Here is a 14,088-nt window from a genome sequence, read left to right on the forward strand (position 1 = left end):
CTATCAAGTGTATATATACTGTGCTTGCCATTTAAAACCAGAAGTAGGTTTTCATGACAGGGAAACTCAGTTTTTTATGTATGCATTATTACATTTTCTGTGATGAAGATATTTTGGGAAAGTTCTGTAGATTTTGGAATGGTAAAAATGTACTGATTGATATAATTTAATGTTATGGAAGATGTTAAATTCTCCTTTTTATATAGTATTAACTTCAGTCGTAATAGTGGCAGGTTTTTGAAGGTGGCACAGTGCAGTGAAAAGTGTATTATAATAAATAATCAGCATTTTCGATGCGAGTAATACTGAACATTGTATTCAACATTAAATTTAAGGTTGTTAGAGATTAGAAATATGTATCCTAATAATGGAAGCTGTTCTCTGTATGATGAAATTTTATTAATGAGCTTCAAAACATGCATTATTGTAAAACATAAGAACATTTTCCCATTCGTAGAATAAACTTTTGAGTTGGAACATCAGCATTTATAGTACAGCTGTACTGCAATGTTCTTGGGCAACATAAGGGGTTAATAAAATTATTTTTGCAAGTGCATGTTTTGGTAATGGGTTACCATTATCTTTCAAAGCCACATTTACATTGCAAAAATATTAATGCATACAACTTGACTGTATTCTTGTTACTTTCAAGTTGGTGGTTGCTCTCTTAAGATTTTATCAGAGACCTTTCCATTTGCCAGAAGAGTTCAGTGGCTGTTAAATGTCCGTTGCTTTCATGTTGTCAATTGTCATTGATTTGTTGGCCGATTTGATCAGTAACTTGTTTTTGAAAGCTTGAAACATTTTGGCAGACAATACTTGAAGGTTGGATTGGGTTTTATTTCATTTTTTCTAGTTTCCTTCATGTGTATATATAAGTACAGTATATAGTACAGTGCTTTATATTATGTTTAATTTCAAAATCTTGATATAATTAGTGATCAGTTTTGAAATATATTTTTGCCAATGGTATACTTTTGCCAGAATAGCTCTTGTACATCAGTAGTTTTGATTTTTTTTAATAGCTCATAGAGTAAATTGTGCACCATGCCTGTAATTTGTTTTGTAATTCCTATTTTCTTTTCTCTCTCCACAGAAGAAAATTTTGATCATCATATGTGTTGTAGTTTTAATAATAGTTCTTGCTATTATTTTGATAATATTTCTATCATAATAGAAAATTTAGAGGTTTAGTGGATGCTAGAGAAGATATAGACACCCAGGTAGCACTGGCCAGTTGGGCCGTATTCCAGGGTTGTGTTTTTATTTTATTTTTTTTTATCTTCTATTAAAGGGGGACCATCTTTTGTTAGTTGGAAGTGGCACATTTTGGACCATTGTTTGCAGTATTGTAGCTATCATTGTAACATTAGCACAAGTTGGAAATGAGAGCATCTTATTTTTTTCTATATTGTACTGTAATTTACCTGATAAATCTTCATCTTTAACAGTTACAAATTGTAAACTGTATTTCCTGACTCATATAAGTAGCTAATTTTTATTATTTCATGAAGGAAATAAAATATACTGCAATGGATTTTGAGAATGTGTTTGAAATTAATGAAAATTTTTGGTTACAGAAGTAAACTTCAAATGTTGTACTGCACATAGAGACAGAAGGCTCATCTGTTCAAATGCAATGCATGATTTTGAACACAGCTTTGTAATGATTTCAGAATGTCTGATTTATTAATAATTTTGTCGTAATACCAGTCGCACAAATTTTAGTTAACTTGATAATGTTCCAGCAGTGATGTGGATTATTTATAAATAAGAGTATTACTAGCATAGGCTAAAACCTCAAAATCTAATTTTTTTTAAAGAATGCTGTGTACTGTACAGATTTATGTGGTTCTCTCATTTTCAATTCAAGTCAACCCTCTGTAGATGTCCTGGTTATTCCTGACATTTATAGCATGTATTTTGGCACTCCAGGACACGGTATTTTAGTGTGTATACGTCAGTCTCAAAGCATAAGTGAAGACTTTGTGTTCTTATTTCTGTCAACAAGCTGCATTGAATCTTTTCTTTTCCACTAACATTTCTACAGTTCTCCAAAATGGTACCTTCCATCCTTCAAATAGGGTTTCCCTTATGGTAGGTGGAATGTATAGTGTTGTAGGAGCCTTTTCCTGGCTAGTATTGCAGTATTTTTTTTATCACTAGTCATTTTCTTTTTATTTATTTTATTTGACTTTTTGTTAGCAAAGAACCAATGTTTATCTACAGAATTGTTTTAAAATTGTTGATTATAGGTAAATGAAAAATGAAATTAGTTCCTACATATATATTGTAAAATTGTGCCAAATGTAATGTTTGGTTGAATTCATGCCATTCTGATCCTTTGTATTACAACTTGTTAGGTATATCAACATTTCCTGTTGCTTTTTTTCTCATTTGTTTTGGCATGTTTGCCTGAATTAAATTAACGTACATATCGTTAATTTCGTAATATATTTTTAAAATGTTATTACTGTGGCTATTTTTAGTTTTATTATTATTATTATTATTATTATTATTATTATTATTATTATTATTATTTTTTGTTGGATTTTAAACTTTGTGATAATTTTTTATATACAGTTTGTTGACTGGATAAGTTTGGTGTGAATGAAACTAGACATCATATCTAGTCTGTGTGAACTTTTTTTCCTCTCATTTAGGCTGTGCCTAATAACTGGGTTAATTCTCAACTCAGATAATGTAGGGTCATTCTAAGAATACATAGCTAGTGACATCCTAAATACTGTCGGCAGCCATGTTTTACATAGAATGGTTACAATATTGGTGTCAACCATCTTGTTCGTTTTTTATTAATTTTTTGTAATTGGTGCTTGGTCATATTGAACCAATTTCTTTGACAAACGATGTGGACGGGAATGTTATTTTCTTTTATATTCACATTATTTGCATGTTTATTACTAGTTGTGATTTGATGCTCAAAGTGTGTCAGTGATTTTTATATTCCATTTCTTAGATGTATTTTCCTTTTACTTTTCATATGAATTCTTCCCCTCTCGTAAATATGACATTATATTTCTACACTTGCAGAATTGTAACTTTATGATTTGGTGTTGGAGTTTACCCGGAAGTTCTGTTATAGAGTGTAAATGTTGTGTCATATTTATACTGCCCTTTGGGAAATTCCTTAATGTTTCACATTATAAGTCATTTTTTTGTACATAATGTGGACAGGATATTGCTAAATACTTAATATTTTTTACCATTCCCATGTAGTTTTAAAAGATGAAGTCCATGTTTTTTCTATGTAGATATACTGTGCTTGTGATTTTTATGGCATAGATATCCAGATTTTTATGGTCACTTAATAGAGATTTATCATCACACAGTGGAGATCTTCAAGGCATAGGTTTAATCCATTCCTTAAGTTTAGTATGTGATTGGATTTGTATATAGTATTGTTTATACATGACCAAAGTTTTGCTATGTTATTAGGGTAATTGCATTAATCATTTGTCTAAAAAAGACAGAGAAAATATATAGAATTTGTGGTTTTCATAACAGAACTACAGTAATGGTTTTGAAATATCTATCTAGCATATAGACTATGGAGGAGGGAATTATTTATTTGATAAAATTGGTTCATCTATTTAAATTCTTTAGTTAAAAATCATTCACCATGGTTCTTGTCAATTATTTATTGTCAGGATTATGGTCATAATTACCTATATCAATGTACAGACTTTTGAGTAATTAACTTTTATTTGTCAGTAGTGGCAAACCAGCTTATACCACACAGTAAGTGTTATTTAAGTGTTTACAAATTATGATATTAAACAGTTATCATCATTTAAACTACCACAAAGCTGAAAAAAAATTAGCATTGGTTTGTAACGTATGGAGAGAATGATATTTTCTGAAAGAAATACTGAAGGAATTTCTTTGAGGAGATTTTGTGCATCATTTATAATAATTTATGCAAAATTGAAACACTTTCTATAATAATCTTGTGTAGGGCAGGTAGAGGTGTCTACACAAAAAATTACTGCAGATTTTAGTTTTATTCAAATGTGCTCATTGTATGTATATTAGCACACCTTGCTAAACTGATAGATTATCAGAAGATTCCAGGTTGAGAATGATTTCCTCTTTGCAGTGAATGAAGGGTTTTTTCATAGTAGTAAAGGGAAATTATTGATAATTACTATATGTGCCCTCTGTAGCCAAAATATATTTTCAAGATTTTTTGCAATTCATACATTTGGCTCTGAAGTTTGTGAGGAAGTTGCATGTTGTTTATATTTTCATTTTAAAGATATTCTGCTAAGTGCACTGGATTTTTTTTTTTATTTTTAATTTTTGTGGCTTAAGGTATGTTTTCTAACTAGGTAAATGTGTGTGATGCTAGTGTCTGAAGATCCCCACTTGTTACATGAATAAAGAAACTATTTTTAGTAGATTGTTGCTGTTCATTTTTAATTTATATGAGGCCATGAATTTAGGCCCATAAAGGCAGTGCCACAGTTTTGAATGTGAAGAAGTACCGGGTCTTGTGCACAGCGAGTTGTGCATGGTTATCAGACCATCACTGAATGACTTCTCTTTCTTTGGAATTTCAGTTGTTTTTCTTTTCTGGAGTTGTCACATTAAACTGGTAACTGGAAGTATCTGAATTAGTAAATTCTTCTGAAAGTTGGTTTTTAGGTGTAGAGGATAGCTTCTAATAGACTGCCCAAATGTAACCTCTTGGGTGGTTTTTTAGCTTTAATTAGATTTTTAGTGGCAGTCCTTCAATTTTTGCATAATGGTAAATATCATGGGTATTAACCCTCAAGAGTCCAGTGATGTTTAGAATATTTTAGGGTATTTCAGGACTTTTTTAAATTGCATATGTGCAGTAGTTGGTATTCGCAAAAAAAATTTGGATGATTGAATGTTGTTTGTCAAAAGAGAATTCAGTACTTGTAATACACTCAAACCTGATGCTGTGTCTGACTATGCTTTGTACCCAAATTATATATTACTTATTCACTTTCATGCTGTTTGTTGATTGATAATGTATTTCAGGCCATTGTGAAGTATGACAACTGTGTGATTTTGTTCAGTGGTACTTTGAGGCTTGAAAATACATTGATTTGAAACAATGACTGTTACCTGCTCTATTCACTGGCAGTATGAATGGCTGGAAGAGCAAAAATGTGATTACAGTACAGTACTATATTTTTTTTAATTGAAAGGTAGTTAATGCAAAATGCTTTTTTTACAACTTAATTACTGTACTGTCATTGGGGTGAGTATGTAGTTTAGTGCTTTGAAGCATTTTAGTTTTTGCTGAATTTCAAGCTATAAATAAATAAATTGTGCAAAAAATACTGTAAAAGTAATTGTCAGTACTGGTTTAGTATGCATTTTTTCTACTACTTCACAGAGGCTCTCAGTAGTTACTTAATTATTAATATTTCTTAAATAGTTTTTCGTATGTAAGCATATATGTACAGTATATGTAAATTGATTAGTTCTTTATTCCACTCATTTTAAATCATAAATTCTTGGTAATAATTTAGGGATTTGAGATGAATTTCTCATATAACAGTAGTAAGGTTTGAGTGTATTATTGCCAGTAGCTAGTAGTTACTGAAAATCATTTATGGTAGTGTTTGTTTGTTTAAATAATTTGACTGTTTTGAAATTGGACAGTTGTACAGTTCAAACTGCTGATATATAGTGGTTGAATTCAAGGACACTAGCCCATTTTCATTGGTGAAAAGTTACTGTTTCAGTTTGATATTTTATGTTTTCAGCCATCATTTTATGGATAAGATAGCGACTGTAGGTTCATTAAAAAGTACTTCTAGTGAAAACATGAGGAGCAACAAGCATACGCTTCATCAAGGGTACCATTGTATATCTTGGATGTGCCTTGGCTCAGCAGCAACTTGTGCTTTCCCTTTTGAATGGTTGATGGTCTCATAGTTTATTGTTGTTGTGTAGTTAGAAAATTTTTTCCATTGTATAGAAATTTCATAAGTTTATGTGCTACAAGACATCCAAAAAGCAGTATGTAAATTTTCTTTAGTTCTAGCAAGTAAATACATTTAAAAAGGTGCTTGGCCACCCATAGCTTCAGTGTTTTGTTTTATTAGTACACCACTTCTTTGCACGCTAAGACTCACTTGCATGTGAATTATTAAAAATCCACTCAGCAGAAGTTAACAAGCTTCTTTTTTCCTTTATAATATGGCACTTGCAGCGCTTTCTCATCTAAATTTTTTTCTTATTACTGTTAACTGTGGTAGTAACCCTAGTAGTTTTGCAAACTGTCTTAATATGTAAGGATTTTGCTTTGCATGAATTCATTTTTAAGATATTGCATGAATTCATTTTTATGATATTGTTGATGCTTGAAATAATTTTGAATATATAAAATAGCATGAAATATTTTTAGTTTGAATCCCCCCATATGTTTGGTATATGCAGTATGTTAATTTATATTACTTTGGTTTTATTTGCTGCACCCTGTATACAACCTTCAATATACCCTATATGAATGCTCACCTTGTTTGTACTCATTCCTGTTGCAGAAAAAGTTGCTCTGCATATTCATTGCTGTTTGCTGCTTGTTAATCTTGACTGTTATTTTGGCAGTCCATTTTACATCTTCATCTGAATCCAATCAAAAGGAAGACTCTGCCCCAACAAGCAAATAGCAGTAGATTCATCCGAAAGAAACTGCCGGCTGATCAGTGATATTTCCTAATAAGTTTGATGGTTTTTTTTTTATCATAGTGCATTTAAAGAATGAACTCATGTAGCATGACCTGTCTGTTTGTATGTTATGTGCAGGTTTATTCTTTTCACTTTATTCAAATTACAATGCAACACTTCTGGAGATCTTATGTGAAAAAAGTATTGTGATACCACACATGGTAATGTGAATGTCTACTTTATATAACTGCTTGGCTCTCAGTTTCATTTTCACTGCCAAAGATAACCAAAGATAAATCCTATTGATCTTACTGCCATGTAGGTGGTATTTTATAGTAGCATGATGTGCTTTTAGTAAAATATAAAGAAACATTAGTCATAAGTTGCCAACCTTGATAGAGTTCAATATGAAGCATTTATAACCAATATGAGAAACATAGCTCCATGTAGTGATGGATACTGTAAGTCTAAAGTCAGTCCTTATATTTTGGCTGATAAGTTTATATTTTTATTTTCATAACAGCTCGGTGAAAATACAGTTGCCGTTTACTTACCAGTGAAGGTTTTATTTTGATTCTTGATGTTAGTGCTAATGAAATAATTTGTATATTTTTTAGTGTCTGGGACTAAGTAAGTATGATTTGATTACTGTACTGCATGAGAGAACATTTTCAAATAAATATGTTGGCTTTGTAAATAATATAAAACTCGTATGTAAATATAATTTATATATACTGTTACACACTTATTATTCTTATTGATTCCATTTCATTAGTGATTTACAATGGTCACATTGTGGTAAATCATATTTCTTGAGTACAGGTCAAGGTAGATGAATAAATTATTGGAATTATTATTTGTGAAAAGTTTTTATTTCAGGATTTGAAAGTGGTTAGTTTATATGTATGAACTTTTTCATATCTTTGGCAATAGTTTAGTGTATGTGAGAAGTGTCACCTACATCAGAAAAAATTAGAATCCTTGTTTCATAACACCTGAGAGTCAAATTTGCTACCATAGATGAGTAGTTGAATTTCAGGTATTTTTAAAGTGCCAATTTTACAGGTCCAGGTGCTTCATACCTCGAAATAAGTGTGTTGAGGCTTTGAAGATAGTTCTTTATAGTAAAAGTTGCCTCCAAACTTTTAAATACTATAAAAGCCTATGTAGCTTCACATTTTTGTGGAAGACTTACACGGTACTGGATATCTTACATTTATCTGAAAATCAAATTACTCTTAACAGAATTCTATCTTTATTGTCTCCTCTTCTCTGTACGTCTTTTTATCTACATAAAGTATTCTCAGTTTGAGCAGATTATTTTTTAATGATAAAAAGGCTTATGATATCATAGCAATGACTCACTGTTTATTATGAGGAATTGTAATTTCATAAAATATTTTTGCTATAAGGGAGGTCAGTTAAAATAAAAGATAGTTTTCTCAAAAAGGGAAAAACAGGAAGATGATCATGAATAGCAGTAATTTTTTACAATAAGATTTTCACTTATCACAGTAGGTTTAGATTGTGTATACTGACCCGTGAAAAAATTAAACAGCATATATTAGTTAAGTTTACATCACCATCATTATCATCATCTCCTCCAGTGTTGTATGTTAGGTTTTTCTGTTATGGGATTAGGCATAAGCTCTCTCCACTCTTACAGTCTTGTGCCCTGTCAACTTCAATTCCCATGGTTAAGATCTTCATCTGTCCCCTTTTTCTATGATTATCTGGCATTCTTTCCAATCCATGTGTTGCTACAATCATATTTACTATGACCTCTGACTCTCTGCTTCTCTTCCCATTGCACAACATGAGCATGCCATGAAGTCTGTATCTCCCCTTTTTCCACCTGCCAACTGGACATCACATTCTTCATTTTTTTTTTTTATTATTATGTTTTTTGTTCATGAGACTTACCTGTCAGATATATATATAGCTGTATTCTCTGATAGTCCGACAGAATTTCAAAACTTACGACACACGCAGTGGGAGATCAGGTGGTTAGTACCCATTCCGCCGCTGGGAGGCGGTATCAGGAACCATTCCCATTTTCTATTCAGATTTTCTCTGTCGCGGTACTGTCAACACTTGTTTTCAGTACCTCCGTCTTGGATTTCGGATAAAACTTGGTTGTCACTTGAGTATTTGTTTGATTTTTGGTTTATTGACTTGGACTTGTGGCTCGGCATACGCTATTGTGGATTGTTTTGGATTTGGCTTTGTTTTTTCCTTGGATTAAGATGTCTGAATCTAGTTCTTCTAGTTATCGAGTTTGCCGTGTGCAAGACTGTAAGGTGAGGCTACCGAAAATTTCTTTCTTGTAGATCCTCACACTGTATGCTCGGGGTGTAGAGGGCATGTTTGTTTGTTGAATGACCGATGCAAGGAGTGTGAATCTTTGTCTGATGCTAGTTGGAGGACTTATGATTCGTATGTGAGAAAGCTAGAGCGAGATAGGATCAAGAGGTCTTCCTCCAGAAGTGGTAGGAGTCAGGGTAGTGTTTTTTCACCTGTAGACGTAGCTCTTCCTAACCCTGTGGTGTTGCCCCCGAACCCCGGGGTTGTGTCTGCGGAAGGTGATGCCCTGGCGGTTATTATGTCTTCCATTCGTACCTTGGAAGCTAATATGCTCGCTCTTCAAAGTGCTGTGAAGTGCAGTGATAGTGTCTGTCCCCCTTGTGTTGTGGAGGGGGCGTCAGATCGGCCGTATAACGCCTCTAGGTCTAGACCTCTGTCGGACTCCCAGGACTCAGGGAGTGGGCAAGTCGAAAGCCGCAAGAGGGTTACGCGGACCCCCCACCGATCTGGCGTCCCTTCGGCATGTCCTGATGACGCTTCCCAGGCTGCCAAGGATCGTGCTCGGGCACGAATCCTTAAGGATTGCTTCTCTTCCCCCGATTCCTCCTCCCCGCGTCGGGAGTGGAAATCTCGGGATTCTCGCCCTTTGAAGAGAAGCTTCAAAGAAGGGGACGCTTCACGTCCCTTTTCTCGTGACGCTCTTCGCTCTTCTCCGGAGGATTTTGACGCCATCCCGCCGCAGAAGAGGACCAGGACGTCATCGGACGATGACGCTTTTGAGCGCTCCGCTCGCTCCAGAAAGAAGGCTGTTGCTTCCCCTGTGAGAAGGAAGAAGGCGTCCCCTCGCCCCTCGTCTTCTCACAGGATCAGCCCTTCTCCTGAGGAGGAGACTTCTCCTACTCGTAAGCTGCTCCTAGGCATGCAGAAGCAATTGGCTTCGTTAATGGCCCAGAAGGAGACTGATGCGTGTCGTCGTCGGAAGGATTCCCGGCTGCCGATCAAGAGGTCCAAACCTTCCCCTTCTCCTTCTCCACGTTCGTCGTCGTCTCATGCTTCGCCGCCCTCTAGAAGTCCTGTTGCCCAGCGCTTTACTGGTCTCGGCAGGGATCGCAATTTCCCGCTTTCTGATGCTCTTCATGCTGCCAGGCTTGACGCCCCTCGTTACGACGATCCTCTTGTTTCTCGCCAGGACGCTTCTCATGCTGCTAAGCATGACGCTTCTCATGCTGCTCGGCAAGACGCCTCCCTTGCTGCTCGACATGACGCCTCCCTTGCTGCTCGTCATGACGCCTCCCTGGCTGCTCGGCAAGACGCCTCCCTTGCAGTTCAGCAAGACACCTCCCTTGCTGCTCGGCACGACGCCTCCCTCACTGCTCGCTCTCACCAGGACGCTCGTCGGGTCGATCGTCAAGAAGCTCGTCGGGAATCTCGTCAGGACGCTCGTCGGGACGCTCGTTTAGACTCTTCTGCCCGAGACTTTCGCGACCCCTCTCGGACTTCTTCCAAGCAGAAGTCCCTTTTGCGTGTTGGTCTGCAAGGACTTACGTCCTCCCGGTTCTTCTCCTGCCCCTTCGGTTGTTCCTGTGGAAGAAGGAGAGCTGTCTAGCGCGGATCCTGCAGTTGAGGATCAGTCCTCTTCTTCTTCAGCTTCTGCAGACTACCAAGTCTTGACTAGGCTGCTGAAGGACTTGTTTGGGGACAAGTTTCAACCCTCTGCTCCTTGCCCTCCCCCCTCGCAGCTAACCTCGTCTAAATCACAAAAGTCTTCTGGTTTTGTGAAGATGGCTACGTCTCTCTCTACGAAGAGGGCCTTTAACAAGGTTCAGGAGTGGATGGACTCCAGGAAGGCCCAGTGCAAGACTTCTTTCGCCCTGCCTCCATCAAGATTGAGTGGAAAAGCAGGGATTTGGTGCCGAGACAGGAGAGGAGGTTGGTTGGAGAGTTCCTTCCTCTTCTCAAGGGATTTTGCCAGCCTTGTGGACGCCCCAGAAGGTCTCTCCTTTCATCAGCGAAGGTGTCCTGGTCTTTATCTGAGACCGATCACCATCTGAAAGGCCTATTCAGGTCTTTAGAAGTCTTCAACTTTCTGGACTGGTGCCTGGGAGTCCTGGACTTGCAGGCTCGAGCCCTGACTCCATTAGTCTGGGAGATTTGTTTAGCGTCCTATCCTGTATGGACAAGGCGGTTAGGGATGGCTCAAGAACTGGCTGCCCACTTCTGTACGGGGCTTTTAAAGAAGAGAGCCATTTATTGCAACTTCACGGCGAAGTCGGTCTCTCCTACTCAGAAGGCAGAATTGTTGTTCGCTCCGCTTTCTAGCCATCTTTTTCCCCAGCCCTTAGTCAAGGATATGGCCGCCACTTTGCAAGAGAAGGCTACTCAGGACCTCCTGGCCCAGTCTTCTAGACGTCCTGCAGCCCTTTCGACTTCTTCCCTTGGGCAGGCTTCCAAGATTCAGAAGCCCTTTCGTGGAGGACCCTCTTCTCTAGATCGTCCTTTCGAGGAAGAGGTCCTCAAGAGGTAGAGCCCCTTCTAAGACCAGGGGCAAGAAATGACTCCGTGGACCTTCAGACACCGGTAGGAGCCAGGCTTCTTTCTTTTGCAAGAGCCTGGAGGAGAGAGGGACGGACAACTGGTCCTCCAAGTCATCGAAAAGGGATACAAGATCCCATTCCTCGTATTGCCTCCGTTATGTACGAATCCCATAGATCTGTCGCCATCCTATCAGCAGGAGAAGCAGCAGATTCTCTTCGACCTGCTCGAGCAAATGCTCGAGAAGAGAGCTGTGGAGCAGGTCTCAGATTTACAATCCCCGGGCTTTTACAACAGGCTGTTTCTGGTACCGAAGCAGTCAGGGGGATGGAGACCAGTTCTGGACGTCAGCAAGTTGAACCATTTCGTTCTGAAGGAAAAGTTCGTAATGGAGACGTCCCAGTCGGTCATGGGAGCCCTAAGACCAGGCGACTGGATGGTTTCTCTCGATCTCCAGGACGCCTATTTTCACGTCCCTATACATCCTCTATCGAGGAAATACCTGAGATTTGTCCTGCGGGGACAGGTATTCCAATTCAGGGCTCTCTGCTTCGGGCTCAGCACAGCTCCTATGGTTTTCACGATTTTAATGAGGAATGTTGCGAGATGGCTTCGCCTTGGAGGAATAAGAGTCTCTCTTTATTTGGACGATTGGCTCATTCGAGCCTCGTCAATGACGAGGTGTCTGGAGGATCTTCACACGACTTTGTCCTTGACGAAGTCCCTAGGACTTCTGGTGAATTTCGAAAAGTCCCATCTGACCCGACTCAGTCCATCGTTTATCTGGGGATTCAGATGGATTCAGTGGCTTTTTCGAGCGTTTCCGTCTCAAGAAAGACAACTACAGTGTTTAGACAAAGTTTCAGCCTTCCTGAGGAAAGAAACATGCTCGGTGAGGGAATGGATGAGTCTGCTGGGGACCATTTCATCACTGGAGAAGTTTGTTTCCCTGGGGAGACTGCATCTCAGACCGCTTCAATTCTTCCTTGCAAAGAACTGGCAGGACAAGGAGAATCTGGAAGTTTCTCTGAGTATTTTGCCACAGGTGAAGAATCACCTACGGTGGTGGCTCGATCCATCGAAGTTGGCAGAAGGCCTTTCTCTCAAACTTCAGAACCCCGACCTAGTGTTGTTTTCCCGCGTCCATCTCGGGGTGGGGAGCAACACTGGGGAGGGACGGAAGTGTCGGGCACCTGGAGAGGGGAACAGGTGTCCTGGCACATAAACCTCAAAGAATTGGGGGCGATTCAGTTGGCCCTTCTTTTCTTCGAGGGACGAGTCACGAACCGAGTTGTCCAGATCAACTCGGACAACACCACGGCCCTTTCATATCTCAAAAAACAGGGAGGAACTCACTCTTGGTCCCTGTTCGCCTTAGCAAAGGACATCCTTCTGTGGGCTCAGGCCCGAAATATTATGATCCTCACGAGGTTTGTTGCAGGCGTAGAGAACGTCCGTGCGGATCTTCTAAGTCGGCAGCGACAACTGCTCCCGACCAAATGGACCCTACACCAAGAGGTGTGTCAAGGACTGTGGAAGCTTTGGGGACGTCCCTTGGTAGATCTCTTCGCAACTTCCAAGACGAAGAGACTTCCTCTTTACTGCTCCCCTGTTCTCGACCCAGGAGCGCTCTCAGTAGACGCTCTTCTCTGGGATTGGTCGGGGATGGACGTGTATGCCTTTCCCCCGTACAAAATCATCGGAGAAGTCATCAGGAAGTTTGCGTCGTCGGAAGGGACGAGGATGACGTTAATCGCCCCGTTTTGGCCTTCGAGGGAATGGTTCACAGAGGTCATGTCCTTCCTAGTGGACTTTCCGAGATCTCTGCCCATGAGAGTCGATCTACTCAGACAACCCCACTTCGAGAGGTACCACAAAACCTCCCGCTCTGAATCTAACTGCATTCAGACTATCGAGAAGCTGGCCAGAGCGAGAGGTTTTTCTAGACCAGTGGCGAAAGCTATTGCCAGAGCGAAGACTCTCTTCCAGTAATTTGTACCAATCGAAGTGGACCGTCTTTAGGAGATGGTGTAGAAAGAAGGGCATTTCTCTACCACGACCTCTGTGAGCCAGATAGCAGACTTCCTCTTGTTTCTGAGGAGTGATGTTAAACTAGCAGTCCTGACTATCAAGGGGATTTAGAAGTATGCTATCATCTGTTTTTAGGCATAGAAACTTGGATCTGTCTAACAACAAAGACCTTCACGATCTATTCAGATCCTTCGAAACCTCGAAGGTGCCTCAGCTAAGGACTCCTTCTTGGAATTTGGATGTTGTGTTACGGTTCCTGATGTCCAGTTCTTTCGAACCTCTTCGTTCTGCGTCATTGAGGAACATTACTAGAAAGACTATTTTTCTAACCGCTCTAGCAACTGCAAAGAGGGTTAGTGAACTGCAAGCCTTTAGTAGACATATAGGCTTTAAAGGACATAACGCAGTTTGTTCTTTAAGCCCTTCCTTTTAGCGAAAAATGAGAACCCGTCTAACCCTTGGCCCAAGAGCTTCAAATCAAGGGTATGGCTGAGATCCTAATTCAAGAGCCAGAGAGAGTCCTTTGCCCTGTTAGGGCTCTCAAAGTCTACTTAG

General features: G+C 39.0%; 1 protein-coding gene and 1 long non-coding RNA gene across 11 annotated transcripts in view; one reads left to right on the forward strand and one right to left on the reverse strand.

Annotated features, from left to right (window-relative positions):
- Syx1A (Syntaxin 1A) overlaps positions 1-14,088 on the forward strand; it is a 426,953-nt gene that overhangs the window by 337,346 nt on the left and 75,519 nt on the right. For 3 of the 10 annotated variants that reach the window (XR_010854458.1, XM_067111168.1, XM_067111167.1), the window contains exon 9: positions 6,543-7,406. The exons of 4 other annotated variants lie outside the window; for them this stretch is intronic. Coding sequence is in view for 5 of the 6 variants with exons in the window: in XM_067111168.1 (XP_066967269.1) it covers positions 6,543-6,668 (126 nt within the window). In the remaining variant the exon portion in view is untranslated. Of the gene's footprint in view, positions 1-1,096; positions 1,326-5,028; positions 5,199-6,542; positions 7,407-14,088 lie in introns of those variants that run through there. 3 more of the 10 variants (XM_067111169.1, XM_067111174.1, XM_067111173.1) reach the window with 3 other exon arrangements.
- The window catches only part of LOC136843134 (uncharacterized), a 113,680-nt gene that overhangs the window by 17,950 nt on the left and 81,642 nt on the right, over positions 1-14,088 (reverse strand). The window lies entirely within an intron of this gene.

Source organism: Macrobrachium rosenbergii, chromosome 11 (assembly GCF_040412425.1).
Source record: "Macrobrachium rosenbergii isolate ZJJX-2024 chromosome 11, ASM4041242v1, whole genome shotgun sequence".
Taxonomy (NCBI): Eukaryota; Metazoa; Arthropoda; class Malacostraca; order Decapoda; family Palaemonidae; genus Macrobrachium; species Macrobrachium rosenbergii.